The following is a 16454-nucleotide window of genomic DNA, read 5'->3' on the forward strand; positions in this document are numbered from 1 at the left end:
GCTTGCATAAGTACACTCTGTGATGCAGACATAGTTGTTACGAGGCGCGCCTCTAGCAGGTTGCAAAGTGCAGACCCTCCATACAAATCGAGAGGGGGAATACATGTCCACTGCTTTCAAAGCATTTCTGGCAGAAAAAGACATAAAGCATCAATGCACGATGCCATATTCTCCTCAGCAAAATGGTGTTGTTGAGAGAAAGAACATGTCTTTGATGAAAATGGCTAGATGCATGGTTAAAGGCAAAGGATTGCCTCACAAATTCTAGATAGAGGCAATAATGTGTGCTACACATGTGTCGAATAGATGCCCTACCAAAGCATTGAAAATCATCACAGCATATGAGGTCTGGCACTAAAGAAAACCTAAAGTTGATCACTTTAGAGTTTTTGGATGTATAGCATATGCACATGTACCTCAGCAGTTGAGAGGTAAGCTTGATGACAATGCAGCTAAGTGCATATTTGTGGGTTATAGCAGTGAAGTAAAGGCTACCATCTCTTTAATCCTTCCACACAAAGGATTTTGGACAGCAGAGATGTTGTATTTGCTGAAAATTCAGACCAGCCATTGGCTGAATTCTTTGGACAGCCCCCTTCGGGCCCACATAACATGTTTGAAGGACTTCTCTCGTTGGGAATTGATGGCTCAACAGGTCAGCCATCAACTTTGCCCAATGGACAGCATTTGGATACTCAAAATCAGCCCATCAATGAGCTCATTACACCTCGAATGCGGAGGAAGCAGTGGAGCAAGGGCGGAGAGCAACGGAGGAGGCTAGAGTTGTGCCTCGTTGGCTGCTCCGTACTTTACAAGACAGCAAACTTTCAGCTCCACTTGGTAGCAGAACACGGGCTGGTTCACGTAATGCAAGAGAACACGCAGATGCTGCTTGTATGAGTACACTTTGTGATGCAGACATAGTTGTTACGAGGCGCGCCTCTAACAGTTCAAGGCGTACGACTGCCTGATCGAGGTATACACAAAAGGAAAAAAAAAATACTGGCTTGAGTCTTTAGACGAGGGCTTTAAGGGCCCAAGGCAGCCCCTCTCACACACACTCTCTCTCCCTCGTTCTCTCCCTCCCTCAAGCCTTTCTCAAGACCCACAGTTCAAAGTTTAAACTTCAAACACACTAGGATGATGATGTTTTTTATACCCACTTTTGGAGCTCTCTCTATACTCTACCGGTTCATTTCAGTTCATTTCATTTTACTTTGTACCCTTGAATCTTGATGATGTATCCAAGTGATGAGGATGGACTATTTTGGTCTCATAGGTCATTTTGGCCTTTTGCAGTCGTTTAATACAACTTTCTTTCTTTAACACACACACTCTCTCTCCCTCTCTCATACACACCCTCTCTCTCCCTTCCTCAAGGCTCATACATACACACTCTACTCTCTCTCTCTCTCTCTCTCTCTCTCTCTCAACTTTCACTATGTATATTATATCTATCTATGTCACATGCATCCCGCACTTGAATGCCACGTAGACATATCTGTACAGAAGGTGCAAGACCTGGGATAGTAAACTGGTCCCATGTGAGCCCAGTCCGGGACGAGTCAGCTAAGGTTCCATCCCAGTCGTCCGAGGTCAGGTGTGCATTGTCCTGCACAGGAGTCCAAGGTCTGGTGTGCATTGTCCTGCACATGAAACAGTGCAAGTCCGCGCTGTGAGTCTCCCTCTGGAATGATGACAGTGATTTTGTGTATCTGGTATGGTGCTGGATGCCTGATCATTGTGTAGGTAGTTAGGGTTTGCTTTTAGGAAAAGGGGCCAGCCCATAGGGCTACCCCGAGTCTTTGTGTGGGCATGGGGATAGTGTAAAACCACCCCCATGAGGGCCAGGAAGGCCCTGGCTGAACCCACCAGCCATGGAGAGGCTGTAGGATAGCCCTAAGGGCATGCTAGGGGAAGCCGACAGCACATCTAGCATTATGACGGCGGCTGTAGGGCAAGTGTGGGGCAGCCCACACAGGCTGCCCAGCCCTCAAAACAGAGGGGATTCAGTGCCCAGATCTGTGGTGGTTTCATGCGCCTGATGCCCAGCCAGCCATGAAATGATGCACAGCTTTTTATGTGATTTATTCCGCATTTAATGCTGATTTTACAGTCGTGAACAGGAAATATGCTAGCCGCCTGGATTAATGCTGGCCGACTGCTGTTTATGGAGTAGTATAAATAGTGAGCCCACAATCCCATTGAGTCATCTCATAATTCACCAAGTGCTCAAGCAAACAAGGGCCAGGACAGCCAAGAAGTTGCTAACGCAAAGGGGTGAAGGACTGCAAGTCAAGGGCAGAGATTTCTCAGCCAAGAAAGGTCAAGTTTTACTGTATTTTCTTTCAAATTTACATCATTCTAATAAAGCAAATACACCATCCGTGGTGGGGGGCCTACAGAGGGTATTTGGGACCCAATACAGGGCAACCTTTATAGCCACAGTACATTGTGTATGGCTGAGGAGATTGATGACTGATCTTCGTGAGTGTTAGCAAGCACCCACCACCACACTCGCTGATAGTCAAAGTGCTATAGCCGTGGCACAAAACCCAGTGTTTCATGCATGTACTAAGCACATAGAGATTCATTATCACTATGTCAGGGAGAGGATTCATGGAAGGGAATCTCATTATCTTACTGCTCTACACATGACAATGTTGCAGATTTGTTCACGAAGGCGTTGCCTTGAGAGAAGTTTGAAGCTTTCCGCAAAGCTTTAGGCTTACTCTCCTACAAAGAGTGATCTACTCAGACCTTGTACAGGTTCACATTTCCACTACACGGGTGATTTATTGGCATATATGCTATAAGTTATGCCACATATGATGTAAGTAGTGCCACATGTGAACATGGGCTAACCAAGGGCACTTTTCTCCCATTGGGTTTTTTCCCTTGGATATTAGGCGTGAAAGGACACCACATGTATGGTCTTTTGATATTGTGATGTCAACCCTCTTTGCTCCACACATTTGTATGATACCTTTCTTTGAGCATCAATTACCATCTCTCACTCTCTTGAGAGACCTTGCTGCTGTGTACTTCTCTGTGTGCTCTCTATTTCTTATAACCCTAACCCAGAGGTACTTGAGTGGTACTTTGGATTTTGGCATCTTTTTTGGCCACCAGTGTACTCTTCTGGATGGACTGATTCAGATTGGGCTGGAGATCCGGATACTCGGCGTTCAACCACTGGTTGTAACATGCAGCGGAATTATGCGAAATGAAGACTCCTGTCACACAAGTCTCACACCGCCTTCTTTATCCTGAGTTTCGCGAATCTTTAGCAATCCACTTTTAGCACTTCAAACTTTAAGAGATGAGAGAGAGAGAGAGAGAGAGAGAGAGATCTGTACACCAAATTACCCACTAAAGGGCCCCCTCCTATTCCTGGGAGTATTTGCTTTATTATCTTTTAAGAGAATGAATGAGGACTGACTTTGTACTATAGATAAGCCAAACGCAAGACCTTTGAAAGACCAAGAGTCAGGCTGAACTGTACATGGTTGTAGAAGCACCAATGATGACCGATCTCAAGCCTATGCACTCTTACAATGGAGTGTAGGAAGGCTCAAAATCTGAGGCTGAGAGAAGGGGCTGATTGGGACTGTTCTAGGCTGTGTATATGCTGAAAATGAATGAATGAATGCGTTTTACCTTCACGGGTAGGGCTGTAGCAAAACGATGATGTGAGTGAATGCTGAAAACTGTATGTATGCTGAAAACACAAAGTACTGTAGTGGCTGAATGTTGAAGGTGCTGCGTTTTGATGAAGATATGCTTAATGCTCAATCGTGGATGCTCCTTGTGCTAAAGGAAGAAACGCTTGATTGCTGATGATTGAATGATATGAATGAATGCAATGCTAGGCTATTTATATGCCTTTCATGAGCAGTCTTGCATTAAATGAATAATGTTGATACTAATATGATAAAATGCAAGATAAATGATATAAAATATGGGAAAAATACTAGATCGTATTCTAAGTCATCTGCAATGATCTAGATGGTCTATATGCATATGGGATGAATGATATGCAAAATACAGACATGATCTAATGTAAACCCTAAGGCTTCTACTAACTTCTATATGCATGAACTGACTGACTAACTCTCTAAGGCTGAGAAATGACCTACATAGCTGGTGCTTGACATATCTCGGTCTGAGGATTACAATGGGGTCACGTCGTACGACAAATATCAAATCCTAAAGGGTTCTAGTGCTATACAATGTTGCATTGATGATGAGCCATCTTGTCACCATGCACTACAATGCAGAGTGCATGTGACATTCCCTCCTACTTAGCTTGGCAGCAGGTTCATGGCTTCCAAGTAGTCTGCCAACAACTGGGGGTACTCTTGAAAGAACTCTTCGTCTAGCCAAACTGCTTCATGGGTACCTTAATCTCGGAACTTCGTATAGAACTGACAGAGTCTTCGACCGGAACCATGCTTCCAACGATGAAGAAGGATCTGCTCAGGCTCAATGACTTCGAATTCGTCTACCACGTCTGGTAGCTGTTCATCTGAAACATCAAACACTTCTGGTCTAACATAAGGTTTTAGCCAAGAAACAAGGAAAACATCATGCATCATCCAACTAGAAAGCTTGGGACGGCGTTTGCCCACGAGAGGAGCTGAGATAACTGCTTTTCTAGCTCGCCCTCTAAAGCCTTGGAAAGACGATAGGGGAACCTGCTACGAGGGTCTGATCCAAGAACCAAATTGATATGATGGTCCTCAAGACGGGATGAGATCGTCCCTAAGCATAATGTCTTGATATCTAGACAAGAGATCTACTAACTGTGGGACCGGGGATGAAGATGAAATAGCTACTACTGATGAGGTAGAGGCTGTTTGAGCACAAACATAAAGCAATGCTCCTTCCACTCCTTTGCAAATAGCTAGTCAAGCCTAGAGATGAGAAATCAATGGAATACCAAGAATGCTTCTATCCCCACGAATCATGGCAGGCTCAAGAAGACCTTTACAGATAGTAAAAGTGTCCTGCCCCCAATCGGGAATAGGCTCATACTGACGAAGCCACTCGATTCCTAAGATCATGTCACACTCCAAAAGAGGCGAGACAATGAAATCTTGTTGGAATGAGGCCTTTTGAACTACAAAGGCAAACTGTTGTGCCTTTTGAGATATGTGGGTGCAGAGACCAAGTGTAAAACCGTCCACATCCAAATGATATGGCACTAATGTACAGCTCATTTTATAGCCAACTGGGGAGAGAGAGCGTCCTCAGAGCTGCCCATGTCAAATAGGACTACAAATTGGCGGCCCTTGGCAGAGCCATAAACTCGGATGAGGCTTTTCTGTACAGCATCGCTCTCACCCTCCTGCTTAGCATCAAATACCACGGATGGCATAGGATGCATAGAAGGTAAAAGCTGAACTGCGTTTGTGGTAGTAGGCGGGGCTGGAGGAGTAGATGTTGTGGCAACTGTGGAAGAAGGTGATTTGGAGGCTTGCTCCGCTTACCATTTCTCGCAATCCTTCTTACCATGCCCAATGGTATGACAGAAAAAACATATGTTCTCTAACTGGTACTTCCTTTGCTCCTCTGGAGAAAGATAGCCTCCAGTTATGCCTACTTTAGCCTTTTCCTTGAGGGTTTTCTTAGGCTTGGATTCCTTATTCTTCTTACCCCTTGAACTAGAGCTAGAACTATCGTCCTTCTTAGCATCTTTAGAAGATGCATTACCTTTCCCTAGCTCCGCAACAGATTGTTGCTGCTAGGGTTTGGTACTAGATTGCAGTTGCTTAGGCTTGTCTCCGTTCATCTTCATTTCTTCATTTTGACCCAGAGTCAAAGCCCGGTCGTATGTGCTGGGTTCAAAGTTACAAACTGTGAACCGAATGTTAGGATCTAATCCACGAATGAATTGATCCATCTTGGCCTGCTTACATAACCCTAACTGTTGTGCTGAAGTTATAACCTTACCGAAAACTAAAGCACCGGTGACCCATTCTATCTAAGTCCATAGAACTCGTCTTCCAGGTTGGTCAAATACTGGGGACGGAGAAATCTGGTCTTAAGGTCATGGACAAAGATATCCCAGTGAAAAGCTGTGACACCTGTGATATGGTCTATATGGAGACTAGACCAATGCTGCCACCAAGTGACTGCCTCACCCGTGAGGTGGGAAGCTGCTATGGAGACTCTATTTTGAGAATCTGGGATCCTAGTTAAAGAAAAATGACCATTAAATTGATGAATAAAATTAATTAACAACTAAATAATCACACTTATCATCATACTTACTAAAGTTCGGTTGAGTTTGGATGACTGTATAGTCGATGTCGCGAGATTCTGGCTAGCGGCACCTATCGGTGGAAAACTGAAGAGAGATGCTAATACTTCAGATATATAGCCTCCTTTTCCCTTTGGTGTTCGACTAACATGCGCTCTCGAACGAGCTCTCGTTGGTGCTCCTGAGCGGCGAATTCAGCCTGACACTGATCTTCGTCGTTCCTACGTTGGGCTTTCTCATAGTCCCATCTATCTGCTTTTTCTTTCAGTCGCCTGGCTTCATCCTCTCGTCTTTGTTGTTCCATCTGAAAGAAAGGGTGATGAAGTCAGAGATAACTCGAGGAGTGGGTTTTGCTGATGTTGCCTCCAAGAGTTGGAGACGCTCCATAAGAAGCTGGTTCTGAGCTCAGAGGAGAGCTATGGTATCTGTGGTAGGCGAAAGAGCAAGGTCTCCTTCGGGGGAGACGTCTTCCTGCTGATGTATACTCTCCTCTATAGACATGTTACTAAAGAGTTGCCTCCAAGAGTTGGAGACACTCCATAAGAAGCTGGTTCTGAGCTCGGAGTAGAGCTATGGTATCTGTGGTAGGCGGAAGAGCAAGGTCTCCTTCGGGGGAGACGTCTTCCTGCTGATGTATACTCTCCTCTATAGACATGTTACCATAGCTCGGAGTAGAGCTATGGTATCTGTGGTAGGCAGAAGAGCAAGGTCTCCTTCGGGGGAGACGTCTTCCTGCTGATGTATACTCTCCTCTATAGACATGTTACTGAAGTCGGTAGTCGTGCCGGAGCGAAGTTTGACCATCCAACGATGCTCTCACGCTAGGATGCAGTGTGTGTCGACAAACTGAATCTGATTCCAATGTAACATACAACAGAATTATGCGTAATGAAGGATCCTGTCACACAAGTCTCACACCGCCTTCTTTATCTTGAGTTTCACGAATCTTTAGCAATCCACTTTTAGCACTTCAAACTTTAAGAGATGAGAGAGAGAGAGATCTGAACACCTTATTGGGTCCCAAATTACCCACTGAAGGGCCGCCTCCTATTGCTAGGAGTATTTGCTTTATTATCTTTGAAGAGAATGAATGAGGACTGACTTTGTACTGTAGATAAGCCAAATGCAAGATCTTTGAAACACCAAGAGTCGGGCTGAACTGTACACGGTTGTCGAAGCACCAATGATGACCAATCTCAAGTCTATGCACTCTTCCAATGGTATGTAGGAAGGCTACAAATCTGAGGCTAAGAGAAGGGGCTGATTGGGACTATTCTAGGCTGTAAGTATATGCTGAAAATGAATGAATGAATGCATTTTACCTTCACCGGTAGGGCTGTAGCAAAACGATGATGTGAGTGAATGCTGGAAATTGAATGTATGCTGAAAACACAAAGTACTGTAGTGGCTCAATGCTGAAGGTGCTGCGTTTTGATGAAGATATGCTGAATGCTCAATCGTGGATGCTCCTTGTGCTAAAGGAAGAAACGCTTGATTGCTGATGATTGAATGATATGAATGAATGCAATGAACGCTAGGCTATTTATATGCCTTTCATGAGCAGGTCAGCTGGCTGAAAGCTCGCCGACTGCATCATGTCTTGCATTATATGGATAATGTTGATAATAATATGGTAAAATGCTAGATAAATGATATAAAATATGGGAAAAATGCTAGATGGTATTCTGAGTCTTCTGCAATGATCTAGATGGTCTATATGCATACAGGATAAATACTATGCAAAATGCAGACATGATCTAATGCAAACCCTAAGGCTTCTACTGACTTCTATATGCATGAATGATTCTCTCCAAGTGGGTTAAGGGACTTACCTGACTGACTGACTCTCTAAGGCTGAGGAATGACCTACGTAGCTCATGCCTGACATATCCTGGTCTGAGGATTATAATGGGGTCACAACGTACGACAAATATCAAATCCTAAAGAGTTCTAGTGTTGTATAGTGTTGCACTGAAGATGAGCCATCTTGTCACCATGCACTACACTGCAGAGTGCATGTGACACTGGTTGTGTTTTCTCACTTGGGTTGGGAATCGGGAGCAATAAAAAGCAACCCTCCTCTATAGAGACAAAATATCGAGCAGCTTGCTATGCTACATGTGAGGAGCTTTGGTTGTGGAGATTATTGGGAGAACTTGGCTTTACTCCTACTGGATCTACTCTTCCTTGGTGTGACAATCAAAGTTGTGTCACGATTGCCAAGAACCCTATGTTTCATGCTTGTACCAAACACATTGAGATCCAATATCACTATGTTTGTGAACGGGTTCTTGCGGGAGATTTGCATTTGGAGTGCTATCCTTCAGCAAAGAATGCAGCAAATTTGTTCGCCAAGCTGGTGTCTCAAGCTTCCTTGACTCCTCATCTTCAACTTCTTGGAGTTTGTTCAGCGTCTAGCTAGCCGACTAGACATTAGGACCGGACCCAAGAAATTGTTAGAAGTCATCTCCTGTCTATATTTATACACCAGGGCCTTTGTTGTGGGTGTGCCCGCCCTTATGAGGTGTTTTCCCATTTTTCCCCACTCTCCGTATTTTTCCCATTTTTCTATGGCTTGGGAGGCAGCCCTGAGTTGGCAGGAGGATCCATTTGCTAGCCAACTGCATCAGCATGTGTGTTCTGGAGCTGGCCGACTGTACTAGACAAGTCGTAGATCCTCAGTGCTGGCCGATTGGCTGCATATGCTGGTCGTGGAGATTCAGGACCAATCGGCTGCCTGTAGCTCAGGCCGACTGGTATATGGGGCCATATAAATAGGCCCCCAGCCCCCCATTCCATGTAGTATCGTACTCCGAGATCTTCTTGTATATATAGAGCAGAGTTACACGCCTCTATCTCTCCCTCTCTTGTGCTGTATTTTTTCTGCATGTGTTTTTGCTCGTGTTCCCAGATCTGGTCATCATCTCCACTGCGTATTCTGACATGGTATCAGAGCCTAGGCTCTAGATAGTTCTTGGGATTTGTGTGAGCAAGAGGGGGACTATTGTGTGGCTGATTGGTGGACCGTACGGGACTGTTCGGGAAGAGGAGAAGCAAGAGGACGGCGGGCTGATTTGCTGGACAGCCACTTGCAGGTATTAGTTCTTCTTTGTTCCCACCCAGCCACCCTTTTCAGAGTACATACCGCAATGGCAGATCTGTTTGAGATGGCCAAGAGGCATGTGAAGATCCCGACACTCCCCACGTTCCCAGTGGACCGTCAGTTGGACGGGAGCAACTACGGCATATGGAAGGTTATGATGGAATCTGTTCTGGAGTCTTACGACCTCGCTGATTTCATCATTGTTGGTGTTCCACAGCCGGAAGTAGAGGAAGGGGAGTTACCGTCAATCCGAAAGGACCGGGAGGCTCAGACACAGATGTGGGATCGTGTCAACGCTAGGGTCCGTTCGTTTATCTTTCTCAACTGCACACCGCAGGTAATCAATCATGTAAAGCATATGATGCTGGCCAGAGGTATATGGCAGCACTTGGCCTCTCTTTACAACAGGGTATCGCCCATGAAGAGGATTTCCTTGGAAGTACAGATGCGGGTTATGAGCCCTGCAAAGTCGTCGACGATGCGGGAGCATATTAACAAGCTGCAGGCTCTTCAGCAGGAAGTTCTTCAGGCTGGGAAGGAGATATCATCAGAGGACATGGCCATAACGTTGCTGTCGCACTTGCCCTCTGAGTACTCTGCATTTTACTCGTCTTTGATTACTAGTGGCAGGCTCAGCACCATCACGTGGGAGGAGCTTGTGCCCATGGTCCTCGACCAGGAGGAACGATTCACGAACCCTCCTCAGGGTGAAGGTTCGGAGGCCTTAACTGGCCAACGGTCGAAAGGCCGTAACACGGGCAAAGGGAAGGCTTCGTCGGAGAAGTCTTCTGAGAAGAAGTTCGTTACTGACTGCGAGAAACTAAAGGCAGAGAGGACCTGTAATGATTGTGGCGAGAAAGACCACTATTGGAGGCAGTGTCCCAAGCGGAAGGCCGAGAAGGGTGAAGATTACTCGGCAACAATCATGAAGACTCCGGCTTTTGTGCACCTGGAGGTGGTGGACACCGATGTTTCATTTTCTTCAGGCAAGGAGGAGATTGGAGGACTCTCCGCAACGGATACTCGGGAGTGGATTCTAGATAGTGGTGCTTCCAGGCACATGACTCCTTCCCGTTCCGGTTTACAGGATCTCTGCAGGCTTTCTGGTCACACTCTTACTGGTGATACATCCACTATCCCAGATCATAGTGAGGGCAAGATGGAGATAGTTCCCAGAGGGGGGAAGCATTCCTCCCAGGTGTTGTATGTTCCGTCACTTGGTTTTCATCTGTTGTCAGTGCATCAGGTTTGCAAGACTGGCGTACGGGTGGAGTTTGATGAGCATTTTGTTGCTCTCTGGGACAAAGCAACAAGCCAAGTGGTTTGGGAAGGCAGAGTGGAGAATGGAGTTTACAAGCTTTCACAACTCTCTCTCTCCCAGGTCCTCAGGTTTGTGATGAGTGGCAGTCTGGTAATGGCCACTTAAGTGTGGATACACTACAGGTGCAGGCTTTCCGGGATCAGATGGTGGATAGCTTGCCAGTAGATGGCAGCAGTTGGCAGGAACTCTCCAGTACTGATGTTGGTGGTTCTTGTGTTCGTCAGTCAGAGGAAACTGAACAGGTAACTTATGCTCTGATGTCGTAGTATTCGGGACAAAGAACCTCCAGTAGATGAGGATGTTCTTTCCACGGGGACCTTTCGGAAAGCCAGGCAGGTGGCAGTTGATTACTTGCAGAAGGAGGTGCTTACTCCAGGCTTTGTGGTTCCGGATTCAGAGGAGGTGGTTGACAGGTTTCAGAAGGCCTTGCGTGGTCTTCAGCAGGTTTCCAAGACTTGTTGTTGCACCGTAACAGGTGTTGATCCTTGTGAGCAGTGTGATGCCTCTTTGACTCAGAAGCAGAATGGTTCATTGATCTGGTTGATGGACACCAGATTGGGCGGGAGCTTCCTTATGAGGCAATTGAGCTCATGGTTGCGGATGACTCTTTGGGAGGCAGGATTGCGTTTCATGTGGTTTCTGCGGCATGCAAAGGATCATGGACTCTTGTACACAGAAGGGGGATTGTTGGATGGAGTCCGACTCCACGGTTGGAGTGACTTAGTTTAGGGAGGAGATCCAGACACGAGGAGATCTACTTCAGGCCCAGGAGCAGTTTTATGAAGCAGTAAGAGGCAGTCATCTTTTGCTTTGTCGCGGACAGAGGCAGAGTACCGGGCTGCTTGTGAGGTGGTGAGGATGCAGCAGAGGTTGCATTGCAGGTTTGGGCTTCCACTGGAGGAACCCATGGTCATCCATAGGCACTTTGTTTGTGAGGACAGTACCGTGGACCTCTTCACAAAGTCGCAATCTCAGGAGTTGCTCACGCGGCACCCCAGCTCCCTGTGGTTGGTTTCACAGCCACGAGCTGAGAGGGGGTGTTAGAAGTCATCTCCTGTCTATATTTATACACCAGGGCCTTTGTTGTGGGTGTGCCCGCCCCTATGAGGTGTTTTCCCATTTTTCCCCACTCTTCGTATTTTTCCCATTTTTCTGTGGCTTGGGAGGCAGCCCTGAGTTGGCAGGAGGATTCATTTGCTGGCCGGCTGCATCAGCATGTGTGTTCTGGAGCTGGCCGACCCTCAGTGCTGGCCGACTGGCTGCATATGCTGGTCGTGGAGATTCAGGACCAGTCGGCTGCCTGTAGCACAGGCTGACTGGTATATGGGGCCATATAAATAGGCCCCCAGCCCCCCATTCCATGTAGTATCATACTCCGGGATCTTCTTGTGTATATAGAGCAGAGTTACACGCCTCTATCTCTCCCTCTCTTGTGCTGTATTTTTTCTGCATGCGTTTTTGCTCTTGTGTTCCCAGATCTGGTCATCATCTCCGCTGCGTATTCTGACAGAAATATGCTAGGAAAATAGAGGAAAAATAGGGTGGCTAGCATACAATCAAGAGCCATAAAAAGGGAACAAATATGGGTTAAATATGGGCAACATACACGGATGAAATGCTAACACCAATCGGCCAGCCCCATATCTATCTATAGGCAGGCTAGCCTCTCCCATTCTCATCTTGATTAGTTGTGTTGTGTGGTTCATGTGTTGACACACTTGCCGCCTTTTGTATCCTTCACTTATGAGCCTTCAAGGTCTCTTGCTCGGGATTGTATTCATTGCAGTATATTCAACCCTTTGGCTTCCTCTCTCTCTCTCTCTCTCTCTCTCTCTCTCTCTCTCTCTCTCTCTCTCTCTTAGTTCAGCACATTCTAGTGCTCCCTTTGCTTCCGCTCTGTGCACACTCTATCAACCACTATATGACACCACCTAGACCACAATCATCCATTTCCTTGGTCCTCAATCAATAACAACTAGCATTTCAAAGGGACAACCAGCTCTTCGAAGCCCCCACCAACAACAACAAGGGAGTCCATCCCAAGCAAGACATGTATTGTCCACCCACACATGGTATTATGAGAGAGAGAGAGAGAGAGAGAGAGAGAGCATACATTCTACAAAGCGCTAACACCCCCGAGACTTGAGATCACAAGCCCGTCCTACCAGCTTCAGATCTCAAGTCTCGGGGGTATATTCATTGTAGTATATTCAACCCTTTGGCTCTCTCTCTCTCTCTCTCTCTCTCTCTCTCTCTCTCTCTTCAGCACAATCTAGTGCTCCCTTTTCTTCTACTCTGTGCACTCTATCAGCCACTATATGACACCACCTAGACCACAATCATCCATTTCCTTGGTCCTTGATCAATGACAACTAGCATTTCAAAGGGACAACCGGCTCTTCGAAGCCCCCACCAACAAGGGAGTCCATCCCAGGCAAGACATGTATTGTCCACCCACACATGGTATTATGAGAGAGAGAGAGAAAGAGAGAGAGAGCATACATTCTACAAAGCGCTAACACCGCCGAGACTTGAGATCACGAACCCGTCCCACCAGCTTCAGATCAAAGACAAAACCAAATGCCATGGAGCGGCATTGCCTCGGACAATGCCCCCATGTACACTCTCTTAGAGGAGGATAACATCTAATGGTTTCATGGCCTCACTACCCATCGTACGTGTAAGGCCCGCGTAGTACACGGGCCTATTTTCCTTTGGTACCTTTTGTTTCCATGTTTATGATCTTTAGTTTACACATGTAGCTCTCTTTGATCTCATAGACCCATTGGTTCTTTAGTTGAAGTTAATAAATCTCTCTCTCTCTCTCTCTCTCTCTCTCTCTCTCTCTCTCTCTCTCTCTCTCTACATACATGTATGTATGTATGTATATATGTATGTATGTATATATGTGTGTATGTATGTATGTATGTATGTATGTATCATCCGAATGTGGTTGTCAAACAGATATTCTACACTTTGCTCTCATAGACAGCCTCACTACCCATCGTACATGCAAGGCCTGCCTAGTACACAGGCCTATTTTCCTTTGGTACCTTTTGTTTCCATGTTTATGATCTTTAGTTTACACATGTAACTCTCTTTGGTCTCATAGACCCATTGGTTCTTTAGTTGAAGTTAATAAATCTCTCTCGCTCTCTCTCTCTCTCTCTCTCTCTCTCTCCCTACATGCATACACACCCGAATGTGGTTGTCAAACAGATATTGTACACTTTGCTCTCATAGACCCTAGATTTGATGGACCTCTCTCTCTCTCTCGACCCCCCCCCCCCGCACCCAACCCAATAAGAGATTCTGTAAGGGCATTAAAGTAAACTACCCTCGCTAAAAAAGAAAATATTTGCTTCAATATGTACATGTCTATGATGCTATTTGCATCACTATAACTTCATCAATGTAACCCTAGCTGCCATAAGGGTTACAGCAATCTAACCGTAGCTGTGATATGGGTTGCATCAATCTAACCTGGCTCCTATCAAACTTAGGTTGAACAGAAAGCAAAGGAGAACTCACCATTTGGGGCACCTCCAAGGCTGGATCTGCACACGAAGCCCTTGGGCTGCCGCAAGGGTTTCCATTTCAGACTCTGGGCGCCCGAAACCACAAGGGCCTTCCTCAGAGGCGAAGGTGAGAGGAAGCGAATCGCAGAAACCGCCGAGGGTGTGGACTTGATTGCAGAAGGGCCGCTGCTGCAAAGACCACTCGCTTGCGGGAGCGTGCACGCCATAGCTCCTCGTCTAGAGAATTACGCAAGTAATATGTGTTCTAGGCATTTCTACACATACATACACTGGTATACATTTAATATGCATCTATATTAATACATACGTATATACATAAAAAATTATACATTCGTATACGTTTAATAGGGGCACACAATTAGTGGAAAATGAAATTTAATAATTAATAAGATTTGATAGTAGCAATTTATCAGTTTGTGTGCTAATTGTGAATAGTTATGAGTCACAACGTTTGCTTTTCAGGCAGACTCACGAAAACGCCTCCTTTCCCTTTTTGTGTAAGGCTCCGTTGCCCTATCCCCACCCCAGTCTTGTCCAACACCCTCACTTTATTTCAATAAACCTTCTTCTTTTGTTGTCTCTTGAGTATAAAAAAGAGAGTTTGGGATGGAGTTGAGAGTGTACGGAAACCTGTGACTATTTAGGGTTTCGTCAGCCTTTTTTTCTCTCTCACACTATTCGTTTATTCTGCTCTGGCTACAACACAGAGAAGCGCGCCGGGGGGCACGGGGGGGGGAGGGGAGGGCTTCCTTTGTCCCAGTGGTCGCACAACTTGAGGGGCTCCCTTTGATTCTACCTGTGACCCCGAGACCAAGTGCAAGACTGAGACCGACTCCCTTGAAAACTGCACCCACATGGGTCAGCAGCAAAAACAAGGAGCAGAACACAAGCCTCGTCCCTGTCAATCCCCAGGTGGCAGATCTCCATCATAAAGAGCCACATGTAAATTATCCCGCCCCATTCCTCCATCATCATGAGGAAGAGAGGGGACAACGCCAGGCGACGGGCTTTCTCTTCCCTCATGTGTGCCACACGGTAGACATATACTCTGCCCCTTTGTTTGTAGATATTCCTCTTCAGACCTCATAGTTGGCGCCTACTCGCCTACTTCATTACATGTAAACATCTTGTTCGCTCCTTTTCCCTATGTTGCTCCCGACCAAAACCAGACTCCCCTACCCTTTCCACTATAATAAAGATATGGAGAACCAAGATGGCCCAAGCCTAGAGCCCCAATAGGATGAAGACCCTGGAGGATGCAAAGTGCCGCTTTTACTATCTCATAGAGAGAGAACTGAAGCAACTGAAGGGAGTTCTTCTGAAGAAGCCAAGTGAGCCCAAATAGAGCTAAATCCCAAAATCACCAGAGCGAAGGCACTGAAGTTGATCGAAGAGAAGATCGAGCAAACAAAGACGGTAAGCTTTCTATCACCCTCCCTGTTGAACTAGTGCAGAAGTGACAAAAAACTTACCAGACCATAGCATTAATATGTATGTGCTATGGTTCAAGACCTCCAGCGAAGGTGCTAAAGACCTGGATAAGAGCCAACTAGTCTTCCTCCAGAGGCCTCATAGCAAACCACACACAATACTTACCGAATAACTATTTCTGCTTCCTGTTTAGAGAGGAAGGGATGGCTCTTAATGCCCTAGGAGTAGGCCAATTGGTCCTTAGAAATTCCCCCCTATCCCTCTTCCCGTGGTCTCCTAATTTTTTCCCCTGTTGGCCCTAAACCAACTCTCTGTCATGTATGGGTTGAGCTTCCCAACCTTCCAATCCATCTGCACCCCCTCATTAAACTTCTTCTTGAATTAGTTGGTAGAGTTTTGGGAGTCAGAGCTAATGTAGATCCAAATCCACGATGGCACTCATAAGCTTTGATAGAAATAGATCTAAGTAAAGAACTTCCTGACTCCCTTTTCATTAACATGGGCATGGGTGTCACTTTAGATCAGCCCTTGGTTTTCAAGAATGTACCAAATACATGTTTCCATTGTGGGTCGAACGACCACTTCATTAGAAACTGTCCCGTCAAATTTCCTCCACCCCCACAGCCCCCCAATCCCTTAGGCAGAGCCCAAAGAAGATAACCAAGGATTTCAATCTATTGAAAGGAGAGGAAGAGGACAGGGTTGCCCCCAGTTCCCTAGAAACCAGGTGAGAATGAAAAACCATAATAGATTCTCCCCTCTACTAGTAGATATCTCAAACCCTACACAGACCCT

The 16454-nt window shown here is 46.0% G+C and overlaps 1 protein-coding gene across 1 annotated transcript in view; it reads right to left on the minus strand.

Annotated features, from left to right (window-relative positions):
- The window catches only part of LOC147624940 (uncharacterized), a 55514-nt gene extending 41028 nt beyond the window's left edge, over positions 1–14486 (minus strand). The window contains exon 1 of the mRNA XM_086818182.1: positions 14221–14486. Coding sequence (XP_086674308.1) covers positions 14221–14434 — 214 coding nt within the window. The 5' untranslated portion in view covers positions 14435–14486. The remainder of the gene's footprint in view (positions 1–14220) is intronic.
- Between the last annotated feature and the right edge of the window lie 1968 nt (positions 14487–16454).

The sequence above is a fragment of the Cibotium barometz genome, chromosome 24, assembly GCF_041138505.1.
Source record: "Cibotium barometz isolate CiBa-2024 chromosome 24, ASM4113850v1, whole genome shotgun sequence".
Taxonomy (NCBI): domain Eukaryota; kingdom Viridiplantae; phylum Streptophyta; class Polypodiopsida; order Cyatheales; family Cibotiaceae; genus Cibotium; species Cibotium barometz.